Source organism: Rhinatrema bivittatum, chromosome 2 (genome assembly GCF_901001135.1).
Source record: "Rhinatrema bivittatum chromosome 2, aRhiBiv1.1, whole genome shotgun sequence".
Taxonomy (NCBI): domain Eukaryota; kingdom Metazoa; phylum Chordata; class Amphibia; order Gymnophiona; family Rhinatrematidae; genus Rhinatrema; species Rhinatrema bivittatum.
Genome location: NC_042616.1, coordinates 577,919,994 through 577,934,768, shown reverse-complemented (window position 1 = coordinate 577,934,768; position 14,775 = coordinate 577,919,994). Strand labels below are relative to the sequence as shown.

Below are 14,775 nucleotides of genomic sequence, written 5' to 3'. Positions count from 1 at the left end.
AGAAGATCCCATGCTACTGATGCAGTTAATAGCAGTGGCTATTCACTAAGTAAACTTGATTAATAGCCATTAATGGACTTCTCCTCCAAGAACTTATCCAAACCTTTTTTGAACCCAGCTACACTAACTGCACTAACCACATCCTCTGGCAACAAATTCCAGAGCTGTATTATGCGTTGAGTGAAAAAGAATTTTCTCTGATTAGTCTTAAATGTGCTACTTGTTAACTTCATGGAATTCCCCTAGTCCTTCTATTATTCAAAAGTGTAAATAACCGAGTCACATCTACTCGTTAAAGACCTCCATCATATCCCCCCTCAGCCGTCTCTTCTCCAGGCTGAACAGCCCTAACCTCTTCAGCCTTTCCTCATAGGGGAGCTGTTCCATCCCCTTTATCATTTTGGTTGCCCTTCTCTGTACCTTCTCCATCGCAACTATATCTTTTTTGAGATGCGGCGACCAGAATTGTACATAGTATTCAAGGTGCGGTCTCACCATGGAGCGATATAGAGGCATTATGACATTTTTCGTTCTATTAACCATTCGCTTCCTAATAATTCCCAACATTCTGTTTGCTTTTTTGACTGCCGCAGCACACTGAGCTGACGATTTTAAAGTATTATCCACTATGATGCCTAGATCTTTTTCCTGTGTGGTAGCTCCTAATATGGAACCTAACATCATGTAACTACAGCAAGGGTTATTTTTCCCTATATACAAAACCTTGCACTTGTCCACATTAAATTTCATCTGCCATTTGGATGCCCAATCTTCCAGTCTTGCAAGGTCCTCCTGTAATGTATCACAGTCTGCTTGTGATTTAACTACTCTGAATAATTTTGTATCATCCGCAAATTTGATAACCTCACTTGTCGTATTCCTTTCCAGATCATTTATATATATATTGAAAAGCAGCGGTCCAAGTACAGATCCCTGAGGCACTCCACTGTTTACCTTTTCCACTGAGAAAATTGGCCATTTAATCCTACTCTCTGTTTCCTATCTTTTAACCAGTTTGTAATCCACGAAAGGACATCGCCTCCTATCCCATGACTTTTTAGTTTTCGTAGAAGCCTCTCATGAGGGACTTTGTCAAATGCCTTCTGAAAATCCAAATACACTACATCTACCGGTTCACCTTTATCCACATTTTTATTAACCCCTTCAAAAAAATGAAGCAGATTTGTTAGGCAAGACTTCCCTTGGGTAAATCCGTGTTGACTGTGTTCCATTAAATCATGTCTTTCTATATGCTCTACGATTTTGATCTTGAGAATAGTTTCCACTATTTTTCCCGGCACTGAAGTTAGGCTCACTGGTCTATAGTTACCCAGATCGCCCCTGGAGCCTTTTTTAAATATTGGGGTTAAATTGGCCACCCTCCAGTCTTCAGGTACAATGGATGATTTTAATGATAGGTTATAAATTTTAACTAATAGATCAGAAATTTCATTTCTGAGTTCCTTCAGTACCCTAGGATGGTGTTCCTTCAGTACCCTAGGACTGAGTTCCTTCAGTACCCTAGGATGGTGTCCGGTCCAGGTGATTTGCTACTCTTTAGTTTGTCAATCTGGCCTACTATATCTTCCAGGTTCACAGTGGGGTAGATTTTCAAAAAGGGCGCCCTCGCGTACTTTTGTAGGCGCATCAGGCGCAAACAAAAGTACGCTGGATTTTAATAGATACGCGCGTAGCCGCTAAAATCCTGGATCGGCGCGCGCAAGGCTACCGATTTCGTGTAGCCGGCGCGCACCAAGCCGCGCAGCCTACCTCCGTTCCCTCCGAGGCCGCTCTGAAATCGGAGCGGCCTCGGAGGGAATTCGCTAACGCCCTCCCCTCACCTTCCCCTCCCTTCCTCTACCTAACCCACCCCCCCGGCCCTGTCTAAACCCCCCCTACCTTTGTTGGGGGATTTACGCCTCCCAGAGGGAGAAGTAAATCCCCGCGCGCCAGCAGCCCGCTGGCGCGCCTAGACGCAATCCAGGGGCGGTTCCGGAGGGCGCGGCCACGCCCCCGGACCACCCCAGGCCGAAACCACGCCCCCGGGCCCGCCCCCGAAACGCCGCGTCCCACCCCGAAAATGGCGCGCCGCTCGGCCCCGCCCCCGACACGCCCCCCTCGGAAAACCCCGGGACTTACGCGAGTCCCGGGGCTCTGCGCGAGCCGGCAGGCCTATGTAAAATAGGCGCACCGGCGCGCAAGCCCTGCTCGCGTAAATCCGGGCGGATTTACGCGAGCAGGGCTCTTAAAATCCGCCCCAGTGATTTCATTCAGTTCGTATGACTCATCACCCCTGAAAACCATCTCCGGAACTGGTATCTCCCCAACATCCCCATTAATAAACACGGAAGCAAAGAATTCATTTAGTCTTTCTGCAATGGCCTTATCTTCCCTAAGAGCCCCTTTAACCCCTTGGTCATCTAATGGTCCAATTGACTCCCTCACAGGTTTCTTGCTTTGGATATATTTTAAAAAGTTTTTATTATGAGTTTTTGCCTCTATGGCCAACTTCATTTCAAATTCTCTCTTCACCTGTCTTATCAATGTTTTACACTTACCTTGACAATGCTTATTTTTTATCCTATTTTCTTCAGATGTATCCTTCTTCCAATTTTTGAAGGATTTTTTTTGGCTACTAGCTTAACGACGGTATGGAAAAAAAAGATATTTTTTTTAAAAATAAAAATATCCTCTTTCACTTCACCTTTTAACCATGACGGTAATCATTTAGCCTTCCTTTCACCTTTCTTAATGCGTGGAATACATATGGACTGCGCCTCTAGGATTGTATTTTTAAACAATGTCCAAGCCTGTTGAACACTTTTAACCTTTGCAGCTGCACCTTTCAGTTTTTTTCTAACTATTTTCCTCATTTTATCAAAGTTTCCCTTTTGAAAGTTTAGTGTTAGAGCTGCAGATTTAGTTATTGTCCCCTTTCCAGTTATTAGCTTAAATTTGATCATGTTATGATCACTGTTGCCAAGTGGCTGAAATCTCTAAGCAGGGAGACGGCGTCGGCATTCGAAAAATTGACGGACCCGCAGCATCTTGCATGAATTAACATTGTTTAAAGATCTGCTTTATATCCCCGCTAAAACAAGGGGAAGTGCTGGATCAGGAGAGCTTGAAACGGATGTCTCTGAAGCAGCTTGTGTGGCGAAACGCGCGCGTCGGACAAGTGACTCCGACAGCTACGGGATGAGCAACCCCGACAACCTAGAAATAAGGGAAGTCGACTCTTTTTAAATATACAGTAAAAAAATACAAAAAATTGAACTTTGATGCTAGCTACTTGGACCAATTGATTAAATGTGACCCTGAGAAAGTGCATGAAATGCAAGTCTAACTTGTGAGCACTGGGGGTGGTATGATGGTCCTTAAACTTATATGAAAAAATTCTACAGCGTTGTTATTTTTCAAAAATTTCTAAATACCACGTGTTTTCATATAGTTCATTTCAAATCGTGGGATTTTCTATTAAGAGAGTTTTGTATTTGGTAATTGAAATCTCCCATTATTATTGCACTGCCAAATTGGTTTGCTTCCCTGATTTCTCTTAGCATTTCATCATCTGTCTGACCATTTTGTTCAGGTGGACGGTAGTATACTCCTATCACTATACTCTTACCCAACACACATGGGATTTCTACCCATATAGATAATTGCAGCTGCACATGCTCTGGCATGTGCAGCTGCAATTATCACCCTGCCCCCTAGACAGTCCCTCAGTTTCTTTTATTTTTTTTGGAGGAGCTGTGTGTCATGGTATTCAGCTTTGCTTTCTCCTCACAGTTTTTGTTAGCAATTTTATTTCTAGAGCTGTAGCTGTTTTTCTTCTCCTTACCTTACGGTAGTTTTCCTTTTTTTTTTTTTTTTCTTTTTCCTCTTCTTTCCACTGTCTTCCAGCCACATGGCGGGCCTTAGTCGCTGTGCAGCCTGGCAGTCTAATACTATCCCTTATTAAATAAATACTGCACCTGCAGTTTGATATCTGTGTCCTCTCCTTGCTCTATCTGTTTTTTTATACCTTTGTCAAGTGCTGGCAGGACTGACAGAATGCAGTCTATGGATGATCCGTGTAGGCCACTGAACCTAGGGACTTGCCTCAGTGGCCTACACGGGCATCGACGGAGGTTCATCAGGGAAGAGATTGAGGGCTACACCGTTCCTGTGATGGGGAGGACACATCCTCCCCACATTCAAAGGAACTCATCTCCACAGGCAGGAGCCCTGGACAACATAGCCTCCCCTCTTGCTTGTGATAGCAGTGCATTCTCAAGGAAAGAGTTGTTTCACCTGCAAACACAATATCATCCTTGTGAGAGAGGTGAGCAGAAGCCTGGGCAAATAGCTTGCTGCTGCACCTTTGGTGCCATGCCCAGCAGAAGTGACCAGTGCACTGATGAACTGACACATTGATATCAGGACCACGTCGAGAACCAGGAGCACCATAATCACCCTTGACGTCGACAAGGTGGGTGACCATCTTTGATGCCATAAGAGCCTTCTGTGCCATAGGCATCTATGGCATCCATGCACAAAAATCATTGAGCAACTTGGACCTCGATGTGGCGGAGTAGCAGCACTGACCTCTAGTGTCGGGAACCAGGATTGCCATCAGAGCTACCATCGATGACTTGGAGCCTTCAATGCCATTGATGCCATCAACTGTCCATGACGCTGGCTTAGGTATTAATACCACACTGACGCTGCCCTGGTACCCTTAGGGTTTCCAGGCCGGTGAAGAAATCCTGTTTGACAGGGGTTTGCACTTGCGACACCCCAGCTTCCTGTCTCTTGGTGGAGTATTTCTGGATTTCTTCCCTGGGGGATTCACCCTCAGTTTCAGCTATTTGGTCTGCCTCCTTGTGTTCTTTGCTTCTTCCGACTTCTAGTTGGAATGTTGAGGGAAGGGGAAGAAAAGCTAGGGCATTCGTGGTATATCTTAGTGAATGCCTGCAGGGAAAGATACACCAATTTTTCCCTATATTTTCACCAAGTTCTAGCCAGTACGTCCTTTAGCTTTTCTCACTTCACTAAGTTGTCCAAAGTGCCTTCCTGCTCACCTGAACTATCCTGTAGACAGGATGGATAGCCCTGCCTTTGACAAGGTGCAGTGTGGGTGAGCTTCAGGCCTAACTTATCTCTCTGCTGGGGTTTGAGCTAGCGATCCCATTCAGGGATTGCCTTTTATCTCCTGAAACTCTTGATGCTGCCCTGCATTGTCAGCTATGTCTGGTACTTTAGCATATAAGTTCTGTCACAGACCCTGCTGTTCTTGCTGATTATTCTTCTAAGCTTTGCTTGGGTTTTTCTGCCCGTTGTGCTTATCAGCCAAACATATGCGCACTTCTGCAGATGCATTCTGTCCTTCAAATGCCGGTGAACCACAGTTTCTTTCTGGGGAGCTCTCAGACCCCGGTTGGGTTTTCGGTTATCTTGTAACACCGAAGAAAACTGTGGTCTTCATCTAAGAGTCCTTCTCTTCTTGTTTACATCTCTAGACATTTTCCTGTATCCAGGAGGTTCTAGACCTACTGTTATGTCAGGGTTTACTGATTCAAAACCCTGCTTGTAATGTTTTCCATGATGCAGAGTATGTTTCTTGCTGCACTCGCATCATTCCCCTCTGCTAAGCATTGGGGTTTTGTGTCTCGGTCTTTTCTATGGTTTTCTCTTTGTAGAACCCAACTCTTTTCCTGCCTAAACCCCTTTATGGGTCGGCTGCGTCGCAGGCAAACGGGAGAGATGTGCTTTCAGCACTGTGTAGTTTCCCACTTTGTCCTGCTCAGACAGCCTATAGCTTGGGAATCACCCATGTATGAAGGGCTACATCCTGCTTGTCCTTGGAGAAAACAGAGTTGCTTACCTGTAACATGTGTTCTCTGAGGAAGCAGGATTTTAGTCCTCATGAAACCCACCCGCCTCCCCTGGGAGTTGGTTTCTCTTTGTATGAGCTATATGATGGACTGATGGACTCTGCCTAGGGGGCAGGGTGATAACTACAGCTGCCCATGCTTAGTAGGGCATGTTTGAAATTCTAGAATCTTTAAGATCAATGTTCCAGACCGGGGCTCCATCTGATGATGTCACCCATGTGTGAGGACTAACATCCTGCTGTCCTCAGAGAACACTTGTTACAGGTAAGCAACTCTGCTAGCCCACAAAATTGTAAGCTCTGTCTGCTAAAGACTCAGATATATAGGTACAAACCTGTACCTCGTTTTAGATTGCAATAAAGTACTAATTGATACAACCAGTAAATATGCATAATGATTTTTTTCATGTCTTTTGTAGGTGGATGATGGTAAAACATCAGTTAGGGATCGATTCAATGCAAGGCAGTTCATGTCTTGGTTACAAGATGTAGATGATAAATTTGACAAATTAAAGGTATGTATCTAAATTTGCCTTCTGAACCCAATAAGGAAGTGTACTTTCCTTGCAAATTAAAAGGTGGACATGGTTATGAATTGTCACCACATCGTGCCATTTAAGCAGCAAAGTAGCAGGCATTATAGATAGAACTGCCAAGATAAGTAGATTGCTTTTCTGATCATTAGATTACCTAATTGTAAACATTGGATTTTGTTATAAGATTTCCTGTATAGCTCAGATAAATGCACATATATTTAAGCACTGTTTACATAATGCAACAAAAAATTACTCATATTCTTGTCTCCTAAATCATGCCTCTGTGGATTGGTCCTAGCAGAACACTACATGTGTATCTATATATCTATTAGAACAAATCTTTATTAAAGGGGGAGTATCTCAATTACCGGTAATTTTTTCTTCTGTTTTATATATCTTCTGTAAAATTAATCAATTTTTGTTGGAATTTTTTTCTTTATTTTGATCAGAACGGTTTCACTATATCTCAGGAAAAACTCATTTCCCAAGAGCATTGTTGGTAATGGACTCTTTTTAATGAGATCATAGTGAATGAGGAATTTGCAGTATTGCCAACCAAACCTCATGTCATCTTTATTATTATGATCCAGTCCTATTTTTCTAACATTCATCACAGTGCATCCTGCAGGACAGTTAGTACCAGACTATAGTGAGATAAGAGCTTGTAAAGCAGTACTGGACTAACTCTGTATGATGAAATGGAGTTTTGTTGACAGCAGTTGTAGAGAATGTTGTGCAAATATGACAATATTTCTTTTTTTTGTGGACTATTCCTTTCTGAGCAGATAGTCTTATCCATTTCATGGTTTCAACTTTTCTCCAAGGACCAGCAGGATGTCAGTCCTCACAAGTGAGCGACATCATATGATAGAACCCGACATGGAATGTTTATGTACATTTTCTATAACTTTGACTGTGCCTCACTGAGCGTGGCCAGTGAGGCACAGTCTCTTCTTTTTTGTGGAACCCACTGATCACAGTTCCTCATTCTCCTGCTCCTAGGCCTGTGTTTTTCGGCTTTTTTGACCACAGGATTATTCATCACAGGGCCTTGCAGTCTTATTCCATCTTCCGGTAGTTTATTTAGCTAGATTTTAGTCATTTTCATAAGTTTTTGTTGCATCTCTGTGCAAGATTAGTGCACTTTCAGTGCCCAACAGGTGTTGATTCACTTGCCACCATTGAGTTCGACTTGCCTCACTTGTTTTCCGGTCAACCATGTCTAGCAGGTTCCAGTGATGTCCTCACAGTGCACCATGGTTATGTGTATCACTGATTCTCTTGCTAGATGTATCCTGTGCCTGGGGAAATTCCATGGCATCCGGAGGTGTCACCTTTGTGCGATCATGACCTCAAAGAGATGATGATCTCGACTGGAATTGATGGAGAAGCACCTCGGGTACTGGCAGTCTGATCCATTGGCATTTGCATCGGAGACATTGAAGGACCCTGGAGCTGCACTGGTTGAGAAGGGTGCATTGGGGGAGCTATCTGCTCCCTCAGCGTCAAACCTCAATAGAGCTCCGAGGTACAGCCCCTCACCTGATTCTGATTGAAGAAGGCTAGGAGTTCTGCCTCTTTGACACGGCATCACAGAGTTCTGATGCCAGGCATCGGTGCGCAGTGCCAGGAGCAGAGATGGTCCAGCAGCAGCTGAGAACTCCCACAAAGTGATCTTATGGCAAGGAGAGCTCATTCTTACAGTGGCCTATGAACTACACTAGTCTCCAAGGGTTCAAGTGTTCACCACCAATATATCTCTTGGTTCCCAGGAAGATATGGCCACCACTCCTTCCCATTTGGTGTTGGCATTGGCTATCTTCGAGGAGAAGTTGGACAAAAATATTCAGTAGGCCATGGACAACACACTGCAAGACCTCAGTGCTCCAACATCAAGGGTATCGGGACTGATGTAGGCCACGGTTGAGTAGTTGCTCACATCCCTCCAGCTGTCCAGCAGCTTTACACGGACACAAGCATGTACACTGTTGCCAGTTCCAGATGGGGAATCCAGATTGATGTCAGCCACCCCCATGATGATCTCCAACCATCATAAGAGGAAGCTTCCCCAAGGTGGCAGATTTCCTTGGAATCCAGGCCACATCTTTCAAGTGACCTACTCTGAGATCTTGTCTGTGGGTTGGGCACAGTCAGTGTCTTCACCACTGGCCTACCAGTTGGGCCTGAGTCTGAACTCTCCTGGAGATATGTGAATAGATCAGATGATGTCTCTAAAAAGGTGGTATCAGTGGATCTCCCCTCCAACCCCTCTCCTCCCTCAGAGAAAAGGACGTCCCCTTCCAAAGATGTACCCTTCACTGGGTTTATTAGAAGAATGGTGATGGCCATTCCATTTACTTTGTTAACAGAGGATTAGACCAGTACCAAGATGTTGGACATCTTCCAGTTTGTGGAGCCCCTGAGAATGTTGGAGCCCCCTGAGAATGTTGAGGCAGTCCCAGTTCATGAGATACTTCATGAGGTACAAATGAGGATGTGGAAGAGAACCCCCTCTGTGGCTCCTGTGAAAAAGAAGGTGAGCATAATCTATCTCATCCAGAAGGACCCTGGATTCGAAGAGAGGCTGTTACCACAGCGTTAAGTGGTAGACTGAATTTGTTCTCAATAGGGCCAGAAGGCAAAGGTCTCATTCATTGGTACCCCCAGGGAAGGAGTCTGGAACCCTGGAAAATCTTAGGGGGAAGTTTGTCAGGGAGCTATGCCAAATGCCCACATAGCCTCCTATAAGTGAGACTTGCTGAAGTAGATGCAGGTAGCTGAGCAGCTTCCTCAAAAGCAAGATGCCCTCCAGTATTGGTGGCCAGGGGAATGGAGTGCAAAAAAGACACGATCTACGCGACCTTTGATATTTTTAAAACAGCATTGAGAGTGTCTGCCATGGGGTTTGGTCTCGCAGACTTGCCTGGCTATGGACTTCAAACTTCCAACCAAAGATCCAGGAATGACTTTCAGATGTGCCGTGTTCTGGAAAGAATCTCTTTGGGGATAAAGTAAAGGCAGTGGTGGCACAGATTCGTAAACACTGTGCAACACTGCAGCAACTCGCCACTGCCACTCCTGACCTGCCCTCCTCCAGGAATTATCCAACGATGGGGCAGAGGAGGTTCTTTTTCTTTTTTGTTTTTAGCAAAATATTTTTTATTAAAGTAGCATGTATACAGTTGATATGAAGAACATAGTACCTCATTAAAATGAACACAGAAAACTGTAATGGGTATGCATAAAAATGCAACCACAACATCTGCTAAAAACTAAAATTGTATAAGGTAAAAGCAGAAGGTATAAACAAAAAGGAGCATCTGGGCGTTGGAATATCCATCCTTCAATAAGCTGCCTTTAACTACACAGTAAGCCCAGTATGTCATTCCATACTTGAAAAATCAGCACCATGACACTTCAAGTACATTAGAAATATATATATATATATATATATATATATAGCTAGCAAAAAATTTTTTGGCAATTCTACTTCTATTAGTGCCAAGACTTATATACAAAAAACCTCCAACGTGCAACCGTCGGAGACCATAAGCACTATTTGTTATATTGAATAAATCAATTCAAATATGTGATATTTCTTAGAAATATAAATCTTTTATTGACTGCTTTAACAAATATATTAATAATTTAAGTGAAAAATTGAATTGCAAAACATTAAATATTTTAAATGTGCTAAAATCCACTTTTAGACCTATCAGTTATGACCCTCTGTCCTCTCCTATACCTATCCTCAATCTGACCCTGATTGGACTAAATAAACCCTAACTTCATTGATGTTAAATTTGGTCTATACAAAGGAATACACCACTTGTTACTTTATAACATTGTTAAAGTAACAAGTGGTGTAGGGTGTAGTCCACCCTATTATCCCAGGACAAGCAGGATGATAGTCCTCACATATGGGTGACGTCACTGGACGGAGACCTATCACGGAAAACTTTGTCAAAGTTTCTAGAAACTTTTGACTGGCACACTGAGCCCACTGAGCATGCCATTATCCCTCGAGCCACAGGGGTCTCCCTTCAGTCTTCTTTTTTCCACGCTGCAGTTAGCCTCGCAGTTAAGGAGCCCTGTGTGTTTTCACACAACTTTTCCTCACGGAAAAATTACTATTATCCTCAGAAAAAAATCCCCTCATTGGGGTCTCCCAGTCTCTGATCAATTTTTTTCTCGATCGGTGACTAATCTAATATTTGCGGTCAATTCCGGTTGCCATTGTGAAAAGCCGGCTGTCCGGCTTTTCACAATGGCAACCGGCTTCAAAAAATTCCCTAATTGCCCCCGTACCATGTCTATTACTGATCCACACATCGAGCATGTTTTGTGCCTCGGCTCCGGACATAATGTTTCCTCATGTCCCCAATGTGACTTCAAAGGTTTGACGGGCCCATCTAGATAAAATGGAGCATCTTTTCAATATCCAGCTCATTCCATTGTCATCGACGCAGTCGTCACTGGCAGGAGTTACAAAAAAGGTAATCCTAAAAACCCGCCGGGTGCATGGGGGTAATAGGGACCCACTATCCCCAACTCCATCGAAGGCATCGACGAAGTCAGCATTGGTGCTTGAAAAAAGAGAGCACCATGAAAAACACAGTCATCAGCATCGACCGGAACCACCCGGTGCCGATTCCGATCTGGGGGTGAGTTCAATTCCTATCAACCCACCCGCTAAAAAGCGATTCCAGAACCAAGGCAATCCCCACTGACATCGGTGCCGGTTACTGAGCCCCCACAGGGACCTGTGGTGCAGCCAGTTTTGACTCTTCTGTCAACCCCTATAGCTGCTCTGTCCGCATCAGCTATCAGGGAGGAACTGGATGGATTTATCCACCAGGCAGTAGTCGATGCCCTCCGTGACCTCCATCCACCGGTGTCGGTTCCCATACCTCCACCGACTCTAGAGGCATCAATGCTTCAGCCGTTACTGTCCCGGCTCGATTCCTTGATCGGTGCCTTGCCAACTCAACCGATGTCATCAAGGCCGAAGACACCGATTAAGCATCCAGATCCACCAGTGCCAATTCTGGACTCTTCGGATGCTGACTCCACCAATTCTGATCAGCCAATACCGGGATCGAGCCGCCCGATTCTAGCACCAATTCCATTTATGCCAATTCCATTACCATCGATGCCAGGTAAAAAGAAACAAAAATCAACGATGGAACCACAAAAATCAAGTCATCATCGATGCCATTCTCTATTCCTCCTGCTAGTCCACGTCCACACACGTTCTCAGACACCTGGGAGGATGTGGACTCCGATTCCTCCACTGAGGACATCTTGTTGGACCCGTCACCACCGAAAGAAAGGAGAAAATCACCTCCTGAAGATCTCTCCTTCTCTAACTTTGTGAAGGAGATGTCTGATATGATTCCTTTCCAACTGGCTACAGAAGAGGACACTCTTCCACACCTCCTGGAAAGGAACAAAAATTCTTAGATACCTTAGGTCGTAAAATATTCCAAGGTTCTCTTTTATTATCCCGTATTGCCTCATATCAATTATATATGACACAATACCAGTGGAATTTATGGAAACAAATGCTGGACTTTTCAGAAACTCTTCCACAACAGCATCAGGACTCTTAACTCCAACATTCATAAGGGTCTAGAAGCTGGAAAACATGAAGTCCGTGTAGCCTATGACTCGTTTGAAACTTCATCTAGAATGGCAGCAACTGGTATCAGTGCTTGTAGATGGGCATGGCTCAAAGCTTGTGACCTCAGGCCTCATGTTCAGGAAAAATTGGCAGATCTACCCTGCACAGGTGAAAACCTGTTTGGTGATAGGGTGCAAGCGGCAATTGCGAAACTTTACGCCAACTCTCCATGATACCGGTGGAAACTTCATCTTCTGCAAGGTGACCCTCCAGAAAGGATACAAGGAAACCTTTCTACAGACCACGCAGATATTATCCACAACCTTCTCGTGGTAGAACATCAAGACCATCACAAAGAGGTCAATCCAGACCTCCTTAGACAGGCCAAGCATCTGGTTTTTGAAGTGATCCCAGGGAACAGCAGCCTCTCCAAGAACCCGAATCCAGACTTGCCAGTCGGAAGCCAGGTTTCCTATTTTCTACCCAACTGGTCAGCCATAACCACAGATCAATGTGTTCTGTCCATTATAGCACACGGTTACCATCTTGATTTTCTCACACAGCCAAAAGACTCTCCACCAAAGTCTCTTTGGGTACACAGAGATCATACCACTCTTCTACAAACAGAATTATCCACCCTACTGAGAGCCAGGGCCGTGGAACCAGTTCCCCGACCTCAGCAGGGCAGAGGATTCTACTCCCGCTATTTTCTCATTCCAAAGAAAACAGGAGGCCTACATCCCATCTTAGACCTCTGAAATCTCAACAACTTTCTACAGAAAGAAAAATTCAGGATGGCATCCTTAGGCACCATGCTTCCCCTTCTTCAAGCAGGAGATTGGCTCTGTACTCTGGATCTTCAAGAAACTTATGCTCACATCCCAATATTTCCTCCTCATCGCAAGTTCCTGCGCTTCCTGGTGGGTCGTCAACACTTTTAATACAGAGTCCTGCCGTTAGGACTTGTCTCGGCACCCCGAGTATTCACAAAGTGCCTGGCGGTGGCAGCGGCCCATTTACACAAGGAAAGTATACATGTTTTTCCTTATCTGGATGACTGGCTCATCAAAAGCCAATCAAGACAAGGAGCTCTCACTTCTCTCAAGCTCACAATCAAGCTGCTTCACTCGCTGGGATTTCTTCCCAACTACCAAAAATCCCACTTCCTACCATCTCATCTTCTACAATTCATCGGAGCAGAATTGAACACCACCGTGTCAAAAGCTTTCCTACCAAAAGATCGCGCAGACACGCTCTCCAAGTTAGCGAAATCTCTGCGCGCAAAGCAAACACCTACAGCTCATCAGTTCCTTACTCTGTTAGGCCACATGGCTTCCACAGTCCACGTCACTCCTATGGCCAGATTAGCCATGAGAATAATGCAATGGACATTGAGATCACAGTGGATCCAAGCACTATCATCTCCGATTCAAATAACTCACCAGTTGCGTTCATCTCTCCTCTGGTGGACAAACACAAACAATTTGCTCACTGGCCTACTTTTCCAGCAACCAGTTCCTTAAGTAACCTTGACTACAGATGCATCCATTTTAGGTTGGGGAGCACATATCAACAATCTTCAAACTCAAGGTACTTGGACGAGCCTCGAAGCAACATTTCAAATCAACTTCCTGGAGCTTCGAGCTATACGTTATGCTGTCTATGCATTCAAGGACTGCCTTTCACACAAGATTGTGCTAATACAAACAGACAACACAGTTGCCATGTGGTACCTGAACAAACAAGGAGGTACGGGTTCCTATCTCCTTTGCCAAGAAGCCGCACAAATTTGGGACTGGGCCCTGACACTTTCCATATTTCTCCGGGCCACTTATCTAGCAGGTATACACAACATAGTTGCAGACCACCTCAGTCGTCAGTTCCAACCCCATGAGTGGTCCCTGCATCCTTTAGTGGCGACCAGGATATTCCAACGTTGGGGTCAGCCAACAATGGACCTCTTTGCATCCAAGCTGAATCACAAAGTGGAAATATTCTGCTCCCTGCACAAACAAAGAAACCAGTTAGCCAAGGATGCCTTTGCTCGCCCCTGGAACTCAGGTCTTCTATACGCGTATCCCCCAATACCGCTAATAACCAAAACTCTAATGAAGCTACAACAGGACAAAGGGATCAGTGATACTCATATCCCGGTATTGGCCTCGGCAAGTATGGTTTCCCATACTCCTCGACCTCTCAATCAGGGAATCAATTCCCCTGGGCACAGCACGCACTCTCATAACTCAGAATCAGGGCAGGTTGCGCCACCCCAATTTTCAAACCCTATCCCTGACTGCCTGGATGTTGAAAGCTTGATCATGCAACCACTCAATCTTTCAACTAATGTCTCTCAAGTGCTTGTAGCTTCACGAAAACCTTCCACACAAAAATCCTATCGTTGAAAGTGGACAAGATTCACCACATGGTGCACACAGAAAAGTATTGACCTCTTTTCCTGCACCACGTCATCTTTATTAGACTATCTCTGGCACCTTTCCGACTCTCGTCTTCAGACTTCGTCGGTAAGGGTACACCTGAGTGCTATCTCAGCTTACCACAAAGAAGTAGGGGATGCACTGATATCAGCGCAACCCCTTGTCAGTAGATTTATGAGAGGTTTAATTCAATTTAAACCCCCTTTACGGCCACCAGTCACAGAATGGGACCTTAATGTAGTACTAGCAAGGCTCATGTGTTCTCCCTTTGAGCCCATAGATTCATGCGATGTTAAATTTCTT

At 44.7% G+C, this 14,775-nt stretch overlaps 1 protein-coding gene across 5 annotated transcripts in view; it reads left to right on the top strand.

The window, feature by feature from the left end:
* The window catches only part of ANKRD12 (ankyrin repeat domain 12), a 272,151-nt gene that overhangs the window by 248,110 nt on the left and 9,266 nt on the right, over nt 1-14,775 (top strand). For all 5 annotated transcript variants that reach the window (XM_029591003.1, XM_029591004.1, XM_029591002.1 and 2 more), the window contains one exon: nt 6,298-6,393. In XM_029591003.1, the coding sequence (XP_029446863.1) occupies nt 6,298-6,393 (96 nt within the window). The remainder of the gene's footprint in view (nt 1-6,297; nt 6,394-14,775) is intronic.